The following is a 25,999-nucleotide window of genomic DNA, read 5'->3' as shown; positions in this document are numbered from 1 at the left end:
AACAATTCTATTCATTTTACATAATTAGGTCATTTTGTTAATTACAATTTGCGGGATCTGCCTGACAACCCAGGCCAAAAGTCCAGGGAGTTTAATTTGCTTGCACTATATTTATAACTATATTTAACCCTGTAACTTTCCAAGACACCATAAAACCTGTACATGGGGGGTACTGTTTTACTCGGAAGACTTCGCTGAATATACATACATACACATACACACACTTTAACATCAGTTGTTTTAAGTGTTAAACTCTATCAGACTGATCAGCATTGCTTCAGACCTGAGGAAGAGAGGACAACTCTCGAAAGCTTGTCTTTGAAAGATTATGTTAGTCCAATAAAAACGTTATCATTGTATACTGCAATACTCCATGTATTTTGGCATCTTTTTTACTGGACTAATACGGCTAATCCAATGTACTTTTCCAAAAAGAAACCGGTTATTTTCCAAAATTTTACTTGCAGTCCTAAAACCTCTATGTACTTATTTAAATAACAGCAGGCAAAAACCAAATGACGAGAACCTCATCATCTACCTGTGTCATTGTAGATTTGGTCTTTGAGCTAAAAATCACAAGTTACTTAGGGTAGAACTCAAGAGTTTCCCCTAATGCGGTCATGGTGTTATTGATTGCGGTTTAGTTAATACAGTCTTTAGTTGAATATTAATAGGACTAGGTTCATTGTCCTTAATGAAAGGTTGAAACTGGAAACACATTGATGTTTTCGAGAGTGCAGGCAACTCTTTCTGGCTTATCATGCTAGTGAGATAGTTCAGTTGGCTAATGCATCAGCAGTAGAATATGTTCAACCCTTGGGTTGCAAGTTCAAATCCCGGCAGGGTTGACTCAGCCCTTCATCCTTCCGAGGTACATAAAATGAGTACCATTAAATTGGGTAATAGTAACATCCCCTGGATGTTGGGCAAAAAGTTACATCCCCAGGACGTTCTTGGAAACCAGAGCAATCTAAATGTACCTTTCCTGGTTAAATACTGTGTTATTACTATTATGATGTTTATACATTTGGGCTGAATGTTAATGCCAATAAAGCCACACAAGAAAGACATGATATCGAAAACAGATATGTCTACGTATCAATATGTAGGTCTACACATGAACTTATATTTTCTATGCCAACACCTAAACACACACACACACACACACACCTCTGAAACACAGATATTACAACCCAATTTGGTTATTAATAATGTCAGATAGAAAGAAGAGAAATCTTACCCTCAGAAAAGAATCAAACTTGCTCTGATCTCCTGTGAGGTGGGCTAGGTAAGAGACAAAACAGAATCCTTTCTCATATGGTGTTTCATTGTAAGTGTCATCTGGATCCACTCCTGCTCAATAAACATTACAGTTCATAATCAGTATGAGGCCAGGTGTGATGATACACTAAATCTGTCTCAAACTCACGACATTTCCTACCAGGCTCTATTTTGACGCGCAGTTTGTTCAGTGGATGGTCTTCTCCTGAGGTATCCATATGCTGACGCAGTAAAGCTCTTCCTGTAGCAGCTTCTAGACAACTGTATGCAGAGCCTGCGTAATGTGTACACAATGCTATTAATACATTAAATCTACCACATATTCAATATCTAAAAGGTGTCAGAAGAATTTAAGAAAAGAAGCAACACTAGAAATTCCTTACAAATCATCATTATTCCCATTGCCTTTTCCCCCAACAGTATTTCTTGTCTAAGGGAATCGGATTTTTTTTTTATAATTTAAATGTTTTTATTGTATTATACAGTTTTTGCAATCTGAGAGTACAATCCAAATTTCAGAATTCATTCATGACATATTACACTTATTATCTCGTAATTTTATAAATGATAATCTCATTCTGAGAGAAATAAACAGTGAAATAACAAAATAAATTACCGTATATACTAGAGTATAAGCCGACCCAAATATAAGCCGAGGCACCTAATTTTACCACAAAAAACTGGGAAAACGTATTGACTCGAGTATAAGCCTAGGGTGGGAAATGCAGCAGCTACTGGTAAATTTCTAAATACAATTAGATCCCAATAACATTACATTAATTTAATATTTATTTACAGTGTGTGTATATAATAAATGCAGTGTGTGTGTGTGTGTGTAGTGTGTATATAATGAATGCAGAGTGTGTGTGTTTGTGTAGTGTTTGTATATAATGAATGCAGTGTGTTTGTGTGTAGTGTGTGTATATAATGAATGAAGAATGTGTGTGTATATAATGCAGAGTGTGTGTTTGTGCGAATGCAGTGTGTGTATATAATGCAGAGTGTATATTTGTGCGAATGCAGAGTGTGTGTTTGTGTGAATGCAGTGTGTGTGTAAACTGGATGGGGGGAGGGCATTTTTATTATTTTAATAGTTTTCAAATATTAACAAAGTTAGTGTTAATATTTGTTTGCAAAAAACTAATTTGAACGCCAATTTTGGCCAGTGTTTGTGACTAAGTGGCTACTAAAAAAGACTGGACATACCCCATTTGCAATACCTTGGGTTGTCTACTATTGCAAATGGTATGCCATCATGGGGGTAATTTTCATTCCTGTGCTACCGTACGGTCTCAAAGGCAACATAACCAACCTGGCGAATTTCAATGTGAAAAAACTGAAACGCAAGCCTTATATTTGACTCTGTAACTTTTGAAAACACCATAAAACCTGTACATGAGGGGTACGGTTATACTCTGGAGACTTTGCTGAACACAAATATTAGGGTTTCAAAACTGTTAAACGTATCACAACAACGATATCGTCGTCGTAATACATTTTACGGTTTTGAAACACTAATATTTGTGTTCAGCGAAGTCTTCCGAGTAAAACAGTACCCCCCATGTACAGGTTGTATGGTGTCTTGGAAAGTTACAGGGTTAAATATAGTTATAAATATAGTGCAAGCAAATTAAATTCCCTGGACTTTTGGCCTGGGTTGTCAGGCAAATTGTAATTAATAAAATGACCTAATTATGTAAAATGATTACATAAATATATACATAGAATTGTTTTTTTTATATATATATATATATATATATATATATATATATAAATAAAATATTTATATATAGGTGTATATATAGTGATATATATATATATATATATAAAAAAAAATATACAAACCAGTGCACTCGCTTATTAACTAAACAGAGATTTCAAATCCTAAATAGTACTATTTAAAAACACCTCACCTAGGTAGAAAGTAATGGGGGTTTGGTTACATTATATGATCATACATTGCATAAGCCTGCCAACTGCATCAAAGTACCCCATTCTTGGCAGGTCCTACTCTAGCAGCCTAATGCTTGCTCTTATGAGATTAATCCACTTACTTGGGAAATGCTTCCTTACTGGGACTCTCTGCAAGTCAAGGCTAAATAGGGTCCTGGAATGAGACACCTGTGACAGGGAGGGGAATATATATATATTTGTGCTCGGAATTTAAATACGTAATGGATAGTAACTGTGAGCAAAGTTGGTTGTGGTGTGCCGAAACCAACGTACGAGTGGGCCTGTAAATAAAAGAGGGCCCACCAAGGAGAATGTAATTATAACAGGGTGTAGGTGGGTGGGAACAATCAGCTGAAAGGCAGAGGTGAGTAGGGGCTGGGAGTTTAAGTAGGGGACTTACTCCTCCCACAAATTCAGGCCTCCACAAGTTCAGGCCTTTTAACTTGTGCTCGGAATTTAAATACGTAATGGATAGTAACTGTGAGCAAAGTTGGTTGTGGTGTGACGAAACCAACGTACGAGTGGGCCTGTAAATAAAAGAGGGCAAAAAGATAAATTCGAGAAATACACACTTTATTGCATTTTTTACAAAACCAAGTTGCTGAAAGCTTGGCAAAGTTCTTTCTCCGGCTGTGGAATATATGCAGTATATATGGAGGATTTCCACCGCCCCAGTCTCTTGATGATATGGACCGGTGTGTTAGTGCTAGAGGCTGCTCCTATACGGAAGGAGTGCCTAGAGAATGCAATCGGGTTGTGTCCGAGCTTAGATAACAGAATTCTGATATGAACCATCAATTTTGCTGTGGTTAACGGGTGCCCTTGTAGTGTTAAGAGCGGAGAGTCCAGTAGGTGACCGTGCAGAGTTGACCGTAGGTGGTCTAGTACTTTTACCGGACACCAGGCATTATCAGTAGGGAAGAGAGGAATTATAGTAGGGCGTAGTGACCGGTTGGTTTTAGTTGTAGGGATCGAAAGTTGGTAGTGATCCTCTATTTTAGTGAGGTGTGATATTTTAAGTCTTAGCTTCGTATCTCCTTGACAAATTACGGTGAACTCTCTAGGTCTGAGAAAACCGTAGAAAGCGAGATATAAAGCAGATTTGATCACCGTATTTGTGCCGATGTCGAATGGGGCTGTGTCAAGGAGATTGCTAAGTGACCTGAAGATAGGCCCATCTATAGGTAATCTAATGGTAGAGAGTGGAGGTGAAACCTTTAATATTCCTTTCAAAACCTTTTTGACGGGGTATGAAGACAGGAAAGGTGTGTTGTTAGGAAAAAAAGGTGAGGCTGTGGTGCTGGACCCCCGTGAGATATAGTTTAATGGTGTTGTGAGATAGTTTAAGGTGTAGGTGGAAAAAAGAGGCAAAAGCCACCATGGTTTGAATAGAGAAGTCACCTTGTAAACCGAACTCTGCTGTGAATTTATTAAATATATTAAGAGCCCTATTGTAAGTGATAGCCGTGTTTGGTGATAATGCTTGGTGAGTGAGTGCTCTAGCGTGGTTCAAGAGTGTGCTTAATCCAGGATTAGATCGTGGAACCGTGGTGTCCTGGATGGTTGTAGGTGAGCCGTTGGGAGTGCCTGAGAAAATGCCTGAAATTGAGAACGAGAAAGAGCGTCAGCGGCCGTGTTGTGAATACCCGGGATGTGAAAACAAACTAAGTGAAACTGGCCGGATGCTGCCAACCAGGTCAGCTTGCGAATCAGCCGCATGATGGTCAGGGAAGATGATCGCCCTTTGTTCAGGATTTCGCAAGCTGCCGAGTTATCAGAGTAGCATTTGACTGCCTTGCCAGACCAGAGATGACCCCAGGTGTGTGCGGCCGCCACAATGGGATACATTTCAAATAGTGCTGAGGTCTCTCTGAATCCTGGCAAGGCATCCGTATCAGTGGGCCAATGGCCCCTGAACCAGTGGTTCCCAAAAATGGCTGCAAAACCGGTATTGGCTGCTGCGTCTGTGTGGATGATGGGTGAAGAGGTGGAGAGAGGGGGAATAAACATGGAGATTCCATTCCAGTCCTTCAAAAAACTTCCCCCACATAGCTAAGTCAGCCTTGGCGTGGGGGTCCAAAGAAACTGTGCCAGAGTCCGGAACTCCGTGCAGCAGGCAAAGGAGTCTGGATATGAAAGACCTTCCCTGCGGAATGATGCGCATCGCAAAGTTCAGGGATCCGAGAAGGGACTGAAGTTATTTTCTAGTGCAAACATCATTCCGCAGGAACAAGTCAACTCCCCTCTCAAACGTGACAGTTTGTCGTGGGGGAGGCTAGCTCTGAGGTTAACCGAGTCCAGTTCTATCCCCAGAAAGGTCAATTTAGTTGTGGTGCCTATAGTTTTGGCTGTGGACAAAGGGACTCCAAGTGTGGAAAATAGTGCAGTAGTGCTTCTGATTGCTGTGGGTGAAGGTGACCCTGGCTCTATTAGTAAAAAGTCGTCGAGGTAGTGGATAACGGAGTGACACCTGGTGACGTTAATAAGCAGCCAGCATAGTGACTCTGCGAAAATGTCGAACAGTTTGGGGCTGCTTCGAGAACCAAAAGTGAGTCGTGTAGAAAAGTAATATTTCCCTCGCCATTTAACACCGTGTAAGTGCCAGAGTGAGGGGTGCATGGGTAGTAATTTAAACGCGTTTGTGATGTCCGTTTTGCTAAGCCAGGGTCGATTACCAGATGATATGATGGACTGTATGGCGTCGTCATGGTTACGTACTGAAGTGAGAAATCGTCTGCTGGAATGAGTGCGTTTATGCTTGGAACAAAAGAGGAGTGCGGTGCCGATAAATCAATAATTAGACGTTTTTTTTTTGTTTGTTTGTTTTTTAGAATATTTGTGAATAGCAATACCAATGGGGTTAGTGCGCCAGGAGGAGAATGGTGAAGAGGTGAAGGGGCCGATCATGAAACCGTTGGTGATTTCAGAGGCAATGAGAATGTCTAAACGTGCTGACTGGAGATTAGGGCATTCTAGTGTACCTGGGGGAAAGGCTACAATACCCGTGAGAAACCATTTAGTGAACCCTGTGGTGAGATAATCCACCAGATGATTAAGCCTGGGATCCCTTGTCTTGAGCACCACAGAGATATCACCGTAATTGAATGCCTTGTTCTCAAGTACATCCTGTGAGGCTATGAGCAAGGACACCAGACACACATCCTTCCCGTCTAGGATATCTTTCCTGATAGAGTCAGGGACGGAGTGTGCTGGTGACTCAAATGGTGTAATGGCTGTGCCCGGTGCTGGAGGAGGGAGTATAGGAGGGCATGTTGGTATAGTAGGTACAGCCGTGAAAGCGACTGGGACTACCGTGGTAGTACCTGGGGAGGAGATGGCGCTTTCCACCTTAGATAGCCTGCTATTGAGGGTCTGTAGATTGGCCAAGATCTCTGCCAGGGTATCCTGGGTGGCCGTGCTGTTGCTTGGTGGTTGTCCTTGAGAGCTAGTCCCTGGCCTGGGCTCGGAGGCTTGGTGAGTAAGTAGCCTATAAAGTTCAGCCTTCCTAGCTGTGGCCGGAAAGGGGATTCCCCTGAGCCTAAGCTCGGCCGTAATTTTGGGAATAGTCCATGCTCTCAAGGACGTGGGGGTTGAAAGAGTGAGTGATTCGCCTGGAGACCCGAGTCTGGTAGGCGTGAATGGAGTTTCTTCTGTCAATTCTTTGGTTGGAATAGGTTCTTGGGACATTCTAAAAGGAATGATTATGTGAAAGATATATTAGAAGGGGCGTAAGGTAAGTAGGCGGGGTATATGGGGTAGTGTATATGGAAGAACTGGACTGTAATGCTAGATGCCAAAGCAAAAAACGTAACTGTTGAATGTTTGGATAGGTGAGGCCCTGCTAATGCCAAGTGGCGGTGAGAGGCTCTACCTATGATTTGGCTTATGACGTAGTTGCCACAGACGTGGTGGCGGGATGTTGGCCTCTCGGTGACAGTAGAGAGAAATCAAAACGTGTGGCCGTGACAGGTGAGGCCCTGACTAGCGCCCTGTAGTAGGGCATGCGAGGCTTGTAACTATGATTTGGGCGTGGGGCCGTACCTCCGTGTTGAGGTGGGGGGGGGATGGAAGGCCTCGCTGGGACGGGTTTTCTGATAAGGTTGCGCTAAGGCATTAGCCTAGACCCTGTAGCCAGTTCGATTGTATATTTAAGGATAAGGTGAGAGGACTGGAATGTTGTGTAGATACTAACCTTGACTTCTTGCGAATGGTATCTGGAACCTTCTGGTGGTAATAAGTGTGGTAAGTCTCGTCTTATGCTGTCCTTGAGGAAGAGTCCTGAGGCTTTAAGACAGATGTTGACGTATTTATGCGTATCGTGGTGGCGTATGATTTGAATTGGGAGTAGGTTGTTTGTTAGGGGCGCAACGTGAGATCCTGCATTGAGGGATCTGGAAGGTTTAAGTGTGTGACTGGGCTGAAATAGATATTTGTGAGAAGGCTGGATGAGGCCTTGGGGTGACGATTGGACGTATTTGGGTATAGACATAAGTACCTGAAGGTATGGCTGAGTACCGGGTCAGGTTTTGGTGTTTTCCGGAGCCTGATGGCTGTATGACCGTATGTCTGAGTAGAAATAATAGTAAAGAATTAACGTACCGTGGGCGTAAGCCTGTGGAAAAGTAGTAATGAACTTGAGACCGTGATAGGTTTTATATGAGGTGTAGTAACAAACGAGTTGTGAACTATACCTTGGTTTGACATAAAGAAATTACGTTATGCGAAACGGTTTAACTGTGTAGAACCGGGGGAAGCCTAGAATAATACTGGAGCTAAGGGTTAACCGAAGAAAAATTCCATAGTTAACGACAGGTGTGGAGGTAAGTAATAAAACCCAATATGTAAACATTTTAGGCCTATAGCTTTATAATGCAAAGTGATAAAATACAATACCTGTTCCTGTAATAAAAGACCTTGAAATAAACAACTTTAGCACAGAAAAAGTGAGAAACCGATGCAGTCTGTAAAGCCAAAAATATGTGACAGCGTGATTATATGGAAAATGAATAGTACAGACGTTTATGTGCCGGATATTGTGTTTATAAACAGTATTTATTAGTATATGTGACAAAATTAAGTGTTTAATAGGTAAATGTGTGTTGTGGCAAGGTCAGAGAGGCTTTCTATGTTAGTAATAGATTGGAGTGCTCTCTATTCCCAGCATGATGGGGTTAATTGGTGGGAGTCACCCCTTGAATGTTATATACCAGGTGAATGTAATTAACCAGCACTAGGGTTTTAAAAGGTTAGCCTCTGAAGACATCAGAGAGTCTAACAGCTGGGAGAGAGGAGGCAGTTAAGCCTGAGACAAAGGTACTGTGTGAAACCTGCTTAAAGTGCTGTATTGCATTTTGTTTAAAACTGGGAACTAGATTAGCTGGCCAGTTGGATAGTTAGTAATACTGTTTAGTAAGTCTCCAAGTTGGAGTAGGATTTATTTTCTTTTTGTTTTATTTTGTGGGAGAGCACAACCTTGTATATATTGTGGAAAGTGACAATAAACTGCAGTACTATTTTATCCTGACTGTTGCATTTGAAGTTTGTGACGAGCCTGGCCATCCTGCCACAGTGTATAGAAACCGTACGTTTATGATAGACGTGGATATTTTAAAAAGTAGTAAAACAAATTAACTGGTTAACATAGAAAGAAAATCACAAGGCAGATTTTTAAACAAGCTAATTATATCCCCAAACTGACAAAAAAAAAGGTATCAGTAGCAATATGACCGAACAGGGAATATACGTAAAGAAAAGTAGAATTCGTGAAATAGAACTTAGTGCATACTGTAGCCTATTTGAATAAGAACTAGCCGAATATGGATTTAGAGCAAGGTGTTTGTGTTTTAATCGTACGAAATAGATTGGTCCTGGGTGACCAAACGGAAATAAGAGAATGCCCGTAATAATATTACTGTGTATATAAATAATAATAGATTAGGTAGTTTCCGTACGAATATGTAAAAGCAGTGATAAAGTGCCGAGAGTTCGTCTGTTTTGGCGTGAACACTGAAATCGGTTAAAAAAGCGTGTATTTGTACAAATATGATAGAGGGAGCCTACCCCTAGGTTTTTAGGCCCGAACGGCGGGAAATAGCGGGGCGCTATTTCCTACGCCTAACTTACGTGAACGTGCCGGTCTCGTGACCGGAAACCGGGTACCTTGACCGGGAACCGAGTGGAAGGCCTCAAACGGACGGAGGACTGGTCAGGACGTCTGACTGCTGGAAACAGGAAAAAATTCTGGAGGGAAGCTGGACAGGAAGTGCTGGTTGCTATGGGGACAAAACAATCAGCTGAAAGGCAGAGGTGAGTAGGGGCTGGGAGTTTAAGTAGGGGACTTACTCCTCCCACAAATTCAGGCCTCCACAAGTTCAGGCCTTTTAACATATATATATATATATATAATGAAAATTATACATATATTTTAATAATATCATTGTACGTGTATTTTGATAATATATATCAATATTAAAATACACTTGGTGTATGTGTATGTATGCATGTATATGAGTGTGTGTATGTGTATATATATATATATATATATACACACACACACTTATATCATATATATAATAAACATATATATGATCTAAGTATATATTTTTATTTTAAAACTGTTAACTTTATTTTTTAAAATTTTACAGGCAGCAGGGGAAGTACCTGTCATTACAGGCACTCCCCCTGCTGGCATTGACATGGGCGGCTATGCCGTCCATGTGATCGGGAGGTCCTCGCAAGGACCTCGTGATCACATGGCCCAGGGGGGCCGAAGAGGATGGAGAGGGAATACCAGGTAAGTCCCCATACCGCGATCGCCGCCATGGGATCGCCGGCGACTGGGTAAGTAAAAGAGTGACTTCATAGCTTGCCCTTCGGTACATCCCCGCTTAGGTCTCAAAATAGTTTTTGCTCACTTGTGCCATTACAGAGAGAACATATCTGAAGCATATCACCCGTACGGGCAGTCTAGATCTGAAATGCCATCAAGTTCCCTCTGTATGACAGATACAGCAACACAAGACAATCTTTTGGGCCTCGTCAGTGAGGTGTAGCTGATATCCCTCTAGGCACATTTGGATATATTTACTTTGAAGTAGAGAACTCACCAAATGTATTCAATTCCATATTTACCTGAGCCAAGGAGCACATAGGGTCCGTTACAGTTAATAAAACACCATCAGCAAATGCTGATATTTTTAGCTCTCCTCCTGAGAATCAAAATGCCTTAATTTGAGGATTTATTTTCCTTATTGACTGTAGTTAATGTTCGATGGCCAGAGCGAAGAAGAGAGGGGATAAAGGATACCCCTGCCTCGTACCATTCTTAAAAAGGAAAGAATTAGAATATTGTCCATTCACCTTAATATTAGCTGTAGGATCCATATACAATGTCTGTGTAACGGATCACCTGGCACCCCGACTTGGTACGTCCGTTGATAGATGCTCCCTAGTGCTTCCCGAGGGCTCAAAGCACTCCACTCAACACCATAAGCACTGTAGACCCCACAAACCGCCGACTCACCTCCCTCGCGCGGCTTGTAGTGATGTCGGGAGACGGGTTATGACGTCACTCCGGCCCCCGGCTCACTAAACAGTGCGCAAGAGGAAGGTATGTAGGGAGATGACAGCAGCCCCACTGGACCTCAGGGAAAGCCTATCCACTCCAGCTCTCCAGAAGAAAGGAGGCTAGGTGGATTTAAATAAGTAACTAGTTGTGAGTAAGTGTGTCTCTATGTCAGTAAATGTTTGAGTGTTTGTGTGTGTCTGTGAGTGTTTTTACTCACCTTTTTTCCCCCACGTCGCACTGATGACACTGCGGCTGGCCCCACTTCCATGGCTGAGATTATCAATCTTGACGATCTCAGCCAATCCAATGCTTCCCCTTAGGAAATCATTGGAAGACTATTGCACATGCACAGCAAAATGCCACTGCACCAATATAACTTCTCATAAAGGTGCATTGAATCAATGCATCTCTATAGGGAACACTAACGTAGGTGCTGCACATTGTGAAGCACTGACCCAGGAAGCACCTGTAGAGGCCATCTGATTGACTGTCGCTAGAGGTGTTACCAGGCAGCAATGTAAACACTGCCTTTTGTCTGAAAAGTCAATGCTTACATTGTAAAGAGTTGAGGGACAGGATATAGACTTCAGAACAACTGCATTAAGCTGTAGTGGTTCTGGTGACTATAGTGTCCCTTTAAGAATTGTATTTTTGGCGTTAATTTCTCTGGCTCCTTACTTTTCTAGCTGGCTCCTAGATTAAAATTTGTCAAGCCCTGTCTTAAGTTCCTGATATTCCCGAGGAGCAGTCCCTTCCCCAGTTACTTCTAATAATGCAGGAATGGCTGTCATGCCCGGTAATACTCTTACATCAATTAAAGTCCTCGAGAGTATCATCCCCTCGCATATGGTCTCAGCTAATCTTAAAAAGGACATTCTGGAAGGCAAAGACGTCAATCTGGTCTCACTTCTCATTGCCTCCCAGGATGTTCTTGAGAACAGGACATTTGCGAATGGGGACATTTCCGTAGTTGTAAGGGCAAGAGACCCCAGGTTGAATAAAAAGCTAGCTATTCCTGAATTTGTATTGGGTTTTGGGATTTATATGGATGTATATATCGGTGTATCCTGAGAAGAGAGAGGAATTTGACGTGTATATGCACAAGCTGGTGGATCTGGGGCACAAATACGCTAGTACTGCCTTTTATGATTACCACCGTTCTTTTTCTGCAAAAGTGGCTGCAGCTCTGACTCAGTTCAATAACAGCATAAATTGGAGTAAGCTGACACTTTGCAGGCTTCAGACCCCCGGCTTGTGCAAAATGTGCATCTACTGCACATAGTACAAACTTCTGCCCTAATACGGCAGAAATTGAGCAGGGCCATTCTGTCCCAAACTTAGCAAGACCTACCAGAATCCTGAAGGATAAGCTGGGTAGGGACATGATCTTTTTTGGCAAATCACAAATTTGCAACAATTTTAATGCAGGCACTTGTGGTTTTAGTTCATGTTAGTTATTACACGTTTGTTCTCATAGTTTCCAGGCTCATGTAAAGTCCAAATAAAGTTTTTCTTAAACCTTAACCCACTTGCATCAACGTCATGTTATTGGCTGCACTGTTGCAACACCATCCCTCACAGCATTTGGTTAAATTTATCATCGAAGGACTGTCTGAGGGGTTCCACACAGGTTTACACTTGCCAACCGGGACACTAGAATGCAACAATTTGCAAACCACTTTAACCCCTTAACACCGCAGCCAAATGTACAAGTTGTGAACGAAACAAAATGTAAACAAAACCTGGCATTTGCGCTATATGTCTGTCAAACCGTAATTCACCTCTTTCATATTAAATGCACTCACCCTTATTATATATCATTTTATTCAGGGGAAACAGGGCTTTCATTTAATATCAAATATTTAGCTATGAAACATAATTTAATATGAAAAACATGGGAGAAAATAAGATTTTTTTTTGATTTTTTTAGTTCTACGTGACATTTTAACTGTCAATGTCATAATACTGTTTGCTTTTACTGCAATAAAATACACATATTTGTATTCAGCAAAGTCTCACGTGTAAAACAGTACCCCCTATGTACAGGTTTTATGGTGTTTTGGGAAGTTACAGGGTCAAATATAGCGTGTTACATTTGAAATTCGTCAGATTGGTTACGTTGCCTTTGAGACTGTATAGTAGCCCAGGAAATAAATTTACACCCATGATGGCATACCATTTGCAATAGTAGACGACCCAAGGTATTGCAAATGGGGTATGTCCAGTCTTTTTTAGTAGCCATTTGGTCACAAACACTGGCCAAAGTTAGCGTTAGTATTTGTTTGTGTGTGAAAAATGCAAAAAACGCCAATTTTGGCCAGTGTTTGTGACTAAGTGGCTACTAAAAAAGACTGGACATACCCCATTTGCAATACCTTGGGTTGTCTACTATTGCAAATAGTATGCCATCATAGGGGTAATTTTCATTCTTGGGCTACCATAGGGTCATAAAGGCAACGTAAGCAATCTGGCGAATTTTAATGTGAAAAAAATGAAACACAAGCCTTATATTTGACGCTGTAATTTTTGAAAACACCATAAAACCTGTACATGAGGGGTACTGTTGTACTCGGGAGACTTCGCTGAACACAAATATTTGTGTTTCAAAACAGTAAAAAGTATTGCAGCAGTAATATCGTCCGTGTAAGTGCTGTTTGTGAGTGAAAAATACAAAAAACGTCACTTTTACTGGCGATATCATCGTTGTAATACATTTTACTGTTTTGAAACACTAATATTTGTGTTCAGCGAAGTCTCCCGAGTAAAACAGTACCCCCCATGTACAGGTTTTATGGTGTCTTGGAAAGTTATAGGGTTAAATATAGTGATAGCAAATTAAATTCCTTATACTTTCGACATGGGTTGTCAGGCAGGTCCCGCTAATTGTAATTAATTAGGATACCTAATTATGTAAAATTATTACATAAATATATGTATATTTATACATATGTGTATATATACGTATATATATATATATATATATATATATATATATATATAATTTTTTATTTATATATAGGTATATATATAGTGATATATACGTATATATTTATGTATATAGATATATATATTATTTCGTTCTACGTGTATTTTGATATAAATATATATATATTAATATCACAATACAGTTAGAACGAAATAAAACACATCTATATATTTTTTAATATTTTATTTTTAATTATTTTTTTAATTACATTTTTTTACGTATTTACATATTTTTTTATATATATATATATATATATATATATATAACAATAATTATATATATATATATTTAATCAGTATCAGTCTACGTGTAATTTGATATTAATATATATATAATTATATATATATTAATATTAAAATACACCTAGAAGGTGTATGTGTATGTGTATATATATATATATATATATATATATATATATATATATATATATATATATATAATTTTTTTTTTTTTTTTTTTTTTACACTTATTTAACATTATTTAATTTGATTTCAGCCAGCAGGGGGACCAACTGTCATTACAGTTGGTCCCCCTGCTGGCAATGCCTGAGCCAGCTATACCGGCCATGTGATTGTGAGGTCCTCGCAAGGACCTCACTCTCACATGACCGGGAGGGACCGGAGGAGGAAGATCTGCCGCGGGGGGGCTCCCTGGGAGTCCCCCCAACCGCGATCGCCGGCATGGGACCACCGGCGACCGGGTAAGTTAAAAAAAAACGGCGGGCGTATATTTACGTCCTGCGGCGTTTAGAGCCGCTTTTAAAAGGACGTAAATATACGCCCATCGGACTTAAAGGGTTAAATGACCCAGAGTTAGTGTGTACACTCATAAGGACTGAAGTAGATTAAGGGTTTTTGTTGGGGCCTTTTTGTTCCCCACCTTTCACATCTTGGAGAACCAACCCCATAGGGGTTGTCACGGGGAAAACTTCACTTAAACCCAGACTTATCAGCACCACATTCCTCCACTATTCCCATCCTTAATTCCCTTACACCCTCTGACGAATTTTCCTTACAATATGCCTATCGACAATGCCATTTGGGCCATTTTGATGGCTGGTACAGGTGCATGGCTCAGTAAAACGGACATTGTCAATGCTTTTAAATTACTTCCCATTCACCCTTCACTATGCAATCTGCACGGCATTAAGTGGCAAGGGCTTTATTTTTTCTCATGACTCACTTTTGGCTCCAAAAGCAGCCCCAAAATTTTTGACAAGTTTGCTGAAACTTTGTGTTGGTTATTGCTTAAAGTGTGCTGATGTCCATCCATTATTCACTATCTGGACGATTTTCTCACATTTGGAAACAATGCACCCCCCCTAGCAGCCTTACACACATGTTGGCTCTTTTTGAGCCCCTGGCTATCCCACTCTCCCCTCACAAGACCTTAGGTCCTGATACCATCATGCAATTTTTGGGGATCCAACTGGACTCAATCCGCATGCAAGCTAGCCTTCCCCAGGACAAGATTTAACGCACCCTATCAAGCATTGAACACTACTTGCAACTAGGTTCTTGCAACCGCAAGGAACTTCAATCGCTGCTGGGGTCGCTCAATTTTGCCATGAGAATCCTGCAGGTTTGATCCTTAATTTCCTGTTTACTCTCTTTATTCCCACGGCTCACCACAGACGCATCACGTATCACGTTAGACACTAACGCAACCTCTGATTTAGTAATGTGGTGTTTTTCCCTTACATCTTGGAATGGGCGAGCCATGTTTATTCCCCTCTCTGACATTTCACCCACCCTTTGGACAGATGCTGCGGTTTTGCAGCCATCTGGGGAGATCAATGGCTTTGGGGTTCATGGTCTACAGACGTTAAGTCCCTGCCCAGCTTCTCCTCTACTTCGACCTTGTTTGAATTATATCCGATCGTCGCAGCTGCCATTGCCTGGGGACCAAAATGGTCCGGTCACTCGGTCAGATGTTATTCAGATAACCTAGCCACATTGTGAATAAAGGCCGATCTTCATCTTTGGTCATCATGAGACTGTTGAGGAAACTCATATGGGTAGCTTCCACTTGCCAATTTTTTATCACATGTATTCATGTTTCGGGTTTCACAAACATCTCAGCTGACCACTTGTCTCGGTTCCGTTTCAGGCTTTCTTCCAGACACTGCCCACCGCTTCCAGGCTGGCTACCTCTGTCCCGCCATTCCAAGACATGCAGATGGATTAAATGTCTTCTTGAACCATGCACGCCACATTTCTCACGGTCAGCACTAGGAAATCATACGATAGGGCTTTTCACATTTTCACTAAGTTTATAGCGGAGTTTAGAGTTCTTGACATGTTTGCTTTGAAATCTATTTTGGGGTTTTCTTCCTTTTGCCACCTTAACTTAAAATTGTCTGAACACAATTAAACTGTACCTTATAGGCATCCAACACCACATGGTGCTACGACACCCCAACAATACAGGATTCCTTTTATCATATCAGATAAAGACCTTACTGAAAGTAATTACAAAAATGAATACACACATACCATCTCAAAAGGCTACCCATCCACAATGACATATTTCATTCACTATTCGACTTATTAGATTCAGCTCCTTTTGAACACATGATCAATATGGTAATCAAAACTGCCATATACCTAGCATTCTATGGGTTATTACGTCCCAATGAATTTACCGCTAGAAATATAACTACCACTGAATACCTGAAAACAACTGATATCCACAAAACCTTTAGATCATTATGTTCTATTCCTGCATCAGTCTAAAACTAGCCCTTTAGGACAGTGTTTCCCAACCCAGTCCTCAAGGCACACCTACCAGTCCAGGACTTAGGGGTGACCCAGTTGTGTCTAAGGTGTTTTTGCTTTTTTTTCTAAAAACACCTTAGACAAAACTGGGTAATCCTTAAATCCTGGACTGGTAGGTGTGCCTTGAGGACTGGGTTGGGAAACACTGCTTTAGGACATGCGATCAAAACACCCCTGTTCCCTACTCAAAACAAATAGTGCCCTGTAAAAGTCCTGGATACTTATTTCACCACTTTCCAGAAACAACCACACCAACCATTATTAGAACTTCACGGCTCCATCCTTACGACATCTAAATTCATGCTTTATGATCGCTTACTGTTAACTAGGCTTGGCCTAAATAGAAACCTTTTCTCAGGACATTCCTTCCGCATAGGAGCAGCATCTTCAGCTTCCTCCAACCACATTCCAGCTCATATCATCAAGGCTATGGGATGCTGGAAATCCTCCACCTATACTCTTTACATTTCAAACCCAGTTAAAGAGTTATGGCAAGCTTTTCGTTACTTGTCCAAATAAACAATGTTTGTTATATGAATTAATTTTGTATGGTATGCTTCTTTTTGCCCTCTTTTATTACAGGCCTACTGCTTTGTCGGTTCCGGCACACCACAACCGACTGGTGTCATTTGAATATGTTTATTGGTTATAATATGCTATGTTACCTTATCATCACGGCTATATTGCCCCGACTACAAACTTAAGGCCTTGGCCTGTAGTTGCAGGAGGTGCTTGAACCCCCTTTAAAAGGGCTGCCAATCCTCTCCCACCTTACTGATGATGGTCTGGCGAGTCACCCCTCCCACCACTCCCTCTATGGTGGGCCCTATTTTATTACTGGCCTTCTGGACTTTGTCCGTTCCGGCACACCACAACCGACTGGTGTCATTTGCAAATGTTTATTGGTTATAATATGCTAGGTTACCTTATCATCACGGCTATATTGCCCTGAATATATATATATATATATAATTTTTACTGTTAATATAATTTTTACTGTTTTTTCAGGCACTTTGGGGACTGCCTGACAACCCAGGCAGTCCCCCTGCAGGCAGCACTTAGCCACCTATTGCGGTCATGTGATCATCTGTGATCATCGTGACCATGGTGTGCTGGAGAGGTGGAGTTGTTGCAGGGGGAATGTTTTGGTTGTCAGGCAGCCCCACACTCCTCGACCGGGATCGTCGGTCAAGATAGTTGCAGCAGACGTCATAGTATGCCCGCTGTCTTTAAGTGGTTAATCTAGGTTTTGTTTTATTTATTTATTTATTTATAATATATATATTTTGGACTTTTTTGGCAGCACCACTGAGAATACAGGTTTCTGCTGTTCCGCTATTTCCCCTTTTTTTGTATCATATCTGTATGTCTGTCTTGATTCTCAAGAGGTAAGTTAATTTAAATAGAATGTGATGGCAGATAATAGCCAATTGACCCATCGAGAATCCCTTATTTTCTAAATACGTTCATTAGTCTCTTATATTTAGGATAGCCTTATGCCTATTCTATGCATTCTGATATTCCCACTCACTGTGTTGACCACTACCACTTCAGCTGGAAGGCTACTCCATGCATCCACTACCCTCTCCGTAAAGTAATACTTCATGATATTTTTAAACCTATGCCCTCTTGTTGTGGTAGTTTTTCTTCTTTTAAATATACTCTCCTCCTTTACGGTGTTGATTCCCTCTATACATTTAAATGTTTCTATCATATACTCCTTGTCTTGTCTTTCCTCCAAACTATATATATTATGATCATAGAGTTGGTGTTCCTGTGTAATGTCATGTATGTAAATCTGGAGCAGATATTGAACTTTCCTTTATTAGATCTCATTTCAGAATGTTCCCAGATATTGTCCAAATTGAGGTCATCATCGTTACTTGCTTTAATGCAGTTGGTTTTGTATAAATCCAACCCCCCCTCCAGTGATTAAAGGAACACTATAGTCACCTAAATTACTTTAGCTAAATAAAGCAGTTTTAGTGTATAGATCATTCCCCTGCAATTTCACTGCTCAATTCACTGTCATTTAGGAGTTAAATCACTTTGTTTCTGTTTATGCAGCCCTAGCCACACCTCACCTGGCTATGATTGACAGAGCCTGCATGAAAAAAAACAAAAAACTGGTTTCACTTTCAAGCAGATGTAATTTACCTTAAATAATTGTATCTCAATCTCTAAATTGAACTTTAATCACATACAGGAGGCTCTTGCAGGGTCTAGCAAGCTATTAACATAGCAGGGGATAAGAAAATCTTAATTAAACAGAACTTGCAATAAAGAAAGCATAAATAGGGCTCTCTTTACAGGAAGTGTTTATGGCAGGCTGTGCAAGTCACATGCAGGGAGGTGTGACTAGGGTTCATAAACAAAGGGATTTAACTCCTAAATGGCAGAGGATTGAGCAGTGAGGCTGCAGGGGCATGTTCTATACACCAAAACTAATTCATTAAGCTAAAGTTGTTCAGGTGACTATAGTGTCCCTTTAAGGGTCCCTAATTATTTTTTTACTTTACAGTTTATTGCACCCTCCTCAATATTTTTAGGGTGAAGGAAGCAGGTAGGGTTTTTTTATTGGGAGGTGTTGAATATGTGCTTGGGGACCCCTAGTCACCTGGGTTTGTTTTTACATTTAGCCCCCACCCATTGCCAATGGGTTGGGCCTGGTGGGGATAACAGGACCCCACCCCTGCCGCTTATTGGTATGGGCCTGGGGGTCAGATTGTGGGGCGTGGAGGAACACTATGCTCCCCTCATTAATTATTTTAAAGGGTGCCCCCGCTTTATTGGATTAGTAGGTGGGAGTTTATATATATATATATATTTTTTTTTTATTATTTATCTTTAAATATACTGTGGCTGTTAACTGTTTAGTAGACATGCCGCTGCACAGAGTGAAATTTCGCTGTCAGTCACTTTGCCCCGCCCTTGTTAATTATTTTAAATGATGCCCCCCCACTATTGGATTAGCTGGTGGGGGTGTCTGTTTTTCATTTTGAAATTTTATTTATTCTTTTAAATATACTTTGGCTGCTCACTGTTTCGTAGACATGCCGCTGCACGGATTGGAATTTCATTAAGTTTAATGAAATTCCGAACCAAACAAAATGCACGAATGGACAAATTCGTCGGTGCCCTGTCTAAATGAAAGGGTGTTCGAACGGCAAATGATGCAACTAGAAATCAGAGGTGAGTATTGTGGGAAACATTTATTTGGTCAAAGAAGGTCAAGCATGTAGTCCCTACTTTGTCTCATGTTTTAAAGAAAGCTAGATGACATAAGAAGAGGAACAGCTTCTGAGAGAGGAGAAGAAAACAATAGGAGAATGATAAATTTGTCATGACAGTGCCACTTAAAAGACAACTGTTGTGCAGTAATCAATTGCAAACAAATGAAAGCTGTTGAAAACATAAGCTGAAATCAAATTCGTTATAGAATGGATGTTTCTCATATTCACCTAAATACGAGTTTGTTTCTTGAACAGAGTTTTAGAACAAACTATGTAATTTGAAAGTTGTTCAGCACGGTACCTAGAGACAGAGACTTGTAATGGCCAGGCAAATGCTCCTTTCTTCTTCTCCAATAAAAGTGAAGGGTTTGGTGGGGGACTAACTTCAGATTCTGGGTACAGACTGTGGCGAAAATAACCTCGCCACTGGGTTTTGGAGGGGGCCTGTTGCCAGCCTTGTGCCCCAGGATTATGGCCCATATGCTAAAACTTTGTTTCTCCCTGTAAAAAGGCTTTTTCATGCTTTTTTTTACTATGTGGTTCGGTAAATGGGATTTACCGAACAGCCGACCACCCTGCATGTGGAGTCTGCAGCCAATTTACCTCCCAGAAGCTGTGGTTAACCAAAGCTTAACTTGACGAACGGCTGGGTGTCCGGCGTTCGTATGAACGAACACATGGCAGTGGCAATTTTGTTTAGCCAAACACGCTCAGCTGTGTTTTGTCATCGAACGCCTGGAACTATTTTCGGCTACTATTTCCAGGAACACCGCTGAGACTTCCACGTTCTAATTCTGGTGAATTAACTACCGAACGAGATGCTTTAAACGAAAGAAAGAACGGATCCATTTGTGCAATGTGTACATATTTTGAAGGAGAAGATAGACCAGCCTAGATCTGTGCAACTGTTTTGGGCATGAAAGCCATGCTTGCGGTCGGTCAAATATGACCCCTGCTCTGATCTGGGTGATTTTTGGATATGTTGTTCACCCAGATTTATGGGGATATGTGGTGTTTTGGGGTGTTTTCTGTGTTTTGTGTAAAATGTGTTTTTTCTGCTTGGGGATAATTGAGTTAATAAAGTATCTTACTCAATTATCTCCCAAGCAGAGGGGAGGGTTTGTGTGCATTATCTGGGAGTGTCTAAATGTACAAGACTGTCCTGACTGATTTTTGTAACGTTGTATCCTGTGTTCCACAAAGTCCACGTGGGTGGTAACCTTGTGGAAAAAACTGTATTTAAGAGACAATAAACCCTCAGACTGCCGAGTTCCTGTTTTACCCTCAACATAGAGCCTCGTCTCGTGTGGGGGAAAAGGCTGCATCTACACTGGGGATTGCTATGCGCTGTATACTCCCCGGGCTATAATCACTAAGCTCTTTTAAGAGCTTGTTCCTGCTTCCCTCTCTGAAGGAGAGTTCACCCACTTGAGCCTGGAGCCTTGTCGTAGGTCTAGGGTGGGTAGGAGACGGCGAGACCCCAATCAAGCTGACGATTACAGCTCTCTCGCAGAAGCATTAAGTCATCCTAACCCCTCCCTCTGCATTCCATTACCCGGCTGCCCCCTCCGCTCTGCATAGGCTGGTCGCCCCTCAAAAAAATGAGCCAGCCGCCCCACTCCCTCTGTCAGCCGCCTCCCACCCTCTCACAGATCTCTGTGATCCGGTCTCCCTCCCTTACTTGTAAATGAGCCGTCCGCCTCCATGAGTCAGCAGCCTTCCTCAGGACTGCGTTATCCTACTTCCCGCCTCTGCTTTCAGGCAGCTTATCACCTCGGGGGCTGAACAGGCTCACAAATCCCAGGTGCCAGGACAAATTTCCGGGTCGCCATGGCGTCCTGGGATTTGTCGAGCCCTGACTTAAGACATAACTGAACATATAGATGCAACTTAATTACTATTCTGAGACAAAGTGGCCGAGTACTGGCAGACTAGCTATATGCCAAGCAGCGAAGAATTATGTTTTTGAAACGTGACAGATGAGTCCCTACTAATTGCCAAGCTACCTATGCGTTGGCCCGAGGGGAGATTGAGGCCACCGAAACGTTGTGGCGGGATGTCGGCTTCTTGGTGATAACTAAAGCATAAGACAGAATGGGAGTGCCATGTGAGGCCCTCTCCATGCGCCCATGCGTGGCGGCTAACTATGATTTGGCCCGCGGGACGTATACCTCATAAGGATAAGGATGGGTGTTGGCCTCGTGGGACCACTAGCTTATGGATTAAGACCAGAAACAGAAACCAAGTTGGACAACCTAAATCTCAGCTTGCCTCGAGCTTAGTTCCGTAAGAGTACAGCACAGATGTCCATGGGGTTACAGCGGCACCCTCAATAGACAGATAGACAGAGCTTTTTTACCTACAGGGAAAAGACAAAGCATGACACAAAGGTAGTCTGCCATTTGTAAAGCTTTGTTAAATGTAGGAAAAAAATACTGAAACAAAGTAACCCTTACTTTGACTTAGTTTATCTTTTGACAGTGTTGTAATTTCACTGAATTGGGTGGGTAGGGGCATACATTGCCTGCCACATCTACAGACCAGTAAGTAACAGAATTTTCAAATAAAATGTTTTTACACGCTTACCATATAGTTCAGTGGTGATCCTCCTTTGGGCATACATTGTGAAGCCTTCATTTAGCCAGAAGTCTCCCCAGCTGGCATTGGTTACCAGGTTACCAAACCAGCTGTGAGAGATCTCATGAATGATGACATCTGCTAGAGAACGGTCACCAGCCAGCAGACAGGGGGTCACAAATGTAATGCAGGGGTTTTCCATGCCACCGAATGGAAAAGATGGGGGCATGAACAGGACATCATACCTTGAGAATGAGAGAAAAATCAACATAGTAAAGTGGTGTAAATATGGAGAAGTATATGAGTTGAATGACCTATTGCAACTATGAGTGTGTTCTAAATACTATGAAAATGATGTGATCCTATAACACTGGTGTGTACACAACCAACTCAATAACCGGAAAAACGAAAATATTTTGCTGACAGTCTATCCAAAAATGTTGTAGCTGTAACTAATTTGGCTAAACTAGCCAAATTAACGCTTTCACAATTTTCTATAAATTAAGTAGCACAAATGCACATATCTAAGAGTGACATGAGAAATGGGAGTTTGAGCTACTTGACAGAAATTTCTATACATCATAATATATATTGATAAATGTTTCATGTTTCCAAAATCTCTCCCACAAAGATAGTGACATTAACTGTACCATTGTTCCCCATACTGAAAAGGGAATAATCCACAGTAACCTTTATATAGTCCCATGTCCCAGTCTGCCCAAAATTAATAAGCAGTAGAAACTGCCTCCATTTTGATGATGACAGCTGAAATAAGTGCTATTAGAAACTGTAACTACCACAAATATCATGCGGGAATTACACTAAAACATTACACTACCTTAACACACTAAAACAAACCTAAAAATATAACGTAATATAAAAGAAATGTATGTTTTGGGGAAAATAAAGCCACATCTGGACAGAAACCAGCAGACCAAACAGTTATGTATCCTCTTGTGTTGACAACACACAACAACTCACCTATCCCAAACATATGGTCCAAAAAGTTTCTCTCCTACACTGAGAAACTCTTCTATTACACCATTGAATTCTTTTTTTGCAGCTTCAATCACACATGGCTCTGCCCAAACTCGGCTCCTAAGGGGGAGGTGGGAGAGGGGTAAATTCCATTAGTTCAAGTGAAATAAAAACAGCCAATTTTAACCCACAAGAGTTATACTGTCATTACCTAGGTCCCACGTCTGCTGATACTATGTCTCCAACAACAAGAGCCACCAGATAGGAAGGAATGGGCTTTGTCATGTTAAAGATAAACGTGTCACCTTGATGGTCCCAGTTGTTGGCACTCATGATGGCAGTAAAACCTTCAGGCACCTGGGAAACAAATTGCACAAAACTAAAATCTTACACCTTGCAAAAAAAAATAATAGGTTTTAAAATCCATGCACTCTATTCAATAAAACAGAGAAAAGAAATACAAAAAATGTAAACAAAATAAAAAAATAAACAGTTTTGTCCTAATTTGCCCCTCTACTTTATAACCCACCCCACACTACTATATTTGGCATTTGAAAAAAAACAAAAAACCTTCTTTTGTTTCCTTGAAATGCCTTTTGAAGTCATTCATCCAAGTTTAACAGCTGCAATTAAAGGGACACACTACTGCTCAAATAAACATTTTAAAAATCACTGGTTAGTAGATATATTCTCATGGAAACATTGATTCATGTAATTATTAAAAACAGTCTGCAAAACCTCCACATCTCTTGCAAGACCTCCACTTCGAATTAGCCAAGACTGTCCAGTCAGACTGAACAATGAAGTTCAATGAGACATATTTGCAAAGCAGGTGCTCTGAACAACCTGCCTGCCTAATGTGTTTAGCTCCACTGATCTAAACAATCAAGGTGTCTTCTTGAAACCAAGGGAGTGTTTAGAAAAGTACCAATTTCTATTGAAATCTGCACTTTATGTAAAATGAAAAAAAAAGTTGTCACTCTTTACACATATGAGGAACTGTCCCTTGAACCACTTATCAACAGCAGGCCTGTCTTCATGGGCATGCAGTGCAGGGCTTTAACACCCCTTGACGGCATTGACCATTATGCAGTAAAGGTACCAGCAGGGGTTACATTTTTGCTGGTACCAAGAAAACACAAGCATCTGTCAATGAGCTAAGTGATCCCTCTCAACCGCTGTCAATTTGAAAGTGTCATTGTCTATCCCCCCCATGCCAGGTAAGAATGCCCAGGGTCTGAAGAGATACTGGTCAGGTTTACCTGTTTGCCCCGGCCTACTGCTCCTAGATCCGTGCTCTGCTTTGAAGCTGCTCAGCACCTTTCTCTGTGTGTAAGAGCTGCAGCATGAGAGGGAGCTCTCCTTCTCATGCTGCAATCGCAAATTACCGAGGGCTACAAGAGGCACCAAGACAACGTTGGCTTACAGTATTAGACACAAAAGTGAGAATTCAAAGTACATTTCTCATTTAAGACCAAACTGAAAAGATTGCTGACTTGGGATTTTTCCAATTCAGCTATTTTCATCTTAAAAGGGACACTATAGTCACCAAAACAACTACAGCATAATGTATTTGTTATGGTGAGTATAGTCAGTCCCTGTAGACTTTTTTTCAGTAAACACGGTCTTTTTCAAAGAACAGGCAGTGTTTACATTGCTCCCTAGGGACAACTCAAGTGGCCTCTCCTACTAGAGGTTCTTCCTGGGACAATGCTGTGTTTAGCATCTTCTCTGCATGGAGACACTGAACTTTCCCCATACAGATACATCGATTCATTGCAGCTCTATGAGGAGATACTGATTTGCACACAAGGCAAAAAAATTAAATGTCAATGTTTGGACTGCTGTAGCGACATTTTTTTCAAACCAAAACGGCTACATTAAGCTGTATTGGTTCTGGTGCTTAGTATCACTTTAAGCAATATCACACACAAATCTAACTATACAATTTTGTTCTCACTACATTGTTTCACCTTAATATTCGCAGAATAGGTGCATTTAACAGAAGGTGTATCAAAGCTTGGGAAAAAGCAGCGGTTCAAAACAGCCTGGCCCTGTGTGTACATATACGGTTTCTTTTTCCCTGCTGTCTGCGGTGGTTCCAACCAGCACACCTGTTGGTAAAAAAGTTGAAAGGAGTGAAATCGGTGGATACTCATGCAGTGATTTCTCTTACAACTTACAAATGGTTAAATATTAGTAAACTATACATTCAGGCTAAAGTCCTCCTTTTAAGTTTGTTTCACACAGCTCTGAAAAGCAAAGTCTTAAAAGGAACACAAACGTGTTCCAGACCCTATAATGTTTAAACCGCTATTTAGGTGTCTTGGCTTCCCCCTTAACAGCTAATAAAAAGTACCTTATTTCCAGTGCTGCGCAGGATTGCCGTTCTGCCCCCGATTCGCCTCCATGACATGGGGGAGAGTGGCATGGATGGGAGGAGGGCATGAGTGGGAGAGAGACATGCATGGGAGGGGGGAGAGAGACATGCATGGAGGGAGAGAGAGACATGCATGGGAGGGGGACATGAGGGGGAGAGAGACATGGATGGGAGGGGGACATGGATGGGAGGAGGACATGAAGGGGAGAGAGACATGCATGGGAGGGGGACATGAAGGGGAGAGAGACATGCATGGGAGGGGGACAT

The 25,999-nt window shown here is 41.3% G+C and overlaps 1 protein-coding gene across 1 annotated transcript in view; it reads right to left on the bottom strand.

Moving 5' to 3' along the window:
- Window positions 1-25,999, bottom strand: part of RNPEP (arginyl aminopeptidase) — a 134,354-nt gene that overhangs the window by 53,346 nt on the left and 55,009 nt on the right. Inside the window, exons 2-7 of the mRNA XM_063453165.1 lie at window positions 25,326-25,466; window positions 23,564-23,709; window positions 23,356-23,472; window positions 22,384-22,619; window positions 1,442-1,555; window positions 1,241-1,353 (exon numbers count right to left, since the gene is read on the bottom strand). Coding sequence (XP_063309235.1) covers window positions 1,241-1,353; window positions 1,442-1,555; window positions 22,384-22,619; window positions 23,356-23,472; window positions 23,564-23,709; window positions 25,326-25,466 — 867 coding nt within the window. The remainder of the gene's footprint in view (window positions 1-1,240; window positions 1,354-1,441; window positions 1,556-22,383; window positions 22,620-23,355; window positions 23,473-23,563; window positions 23,710-25,325; window positions 25,467-25,999) is intronic.

The sequence above is a fragment of the Pelobates fuscus genome, chromosome 1 (genome assembly GCF_036172605.1).
Source record: "Pelobates fuscus isolate aPelFus1 chromosome 1, aPelFus1.pri, whole genome shotgun sequence".
In the NCBI taxonomy this organism is placed as follows: domain Eukaryota; kingdom Metazoa; phylum Chordata; class Amphibia; order Anura; family Pelobatidae; genus Pelobates; species Pelobates fuscus.
The sequence above is the reverse complement of the archived record's forward strand: the minus strand, read 5'-3'. Positions and strand labels throughout refer to the sequence as shown.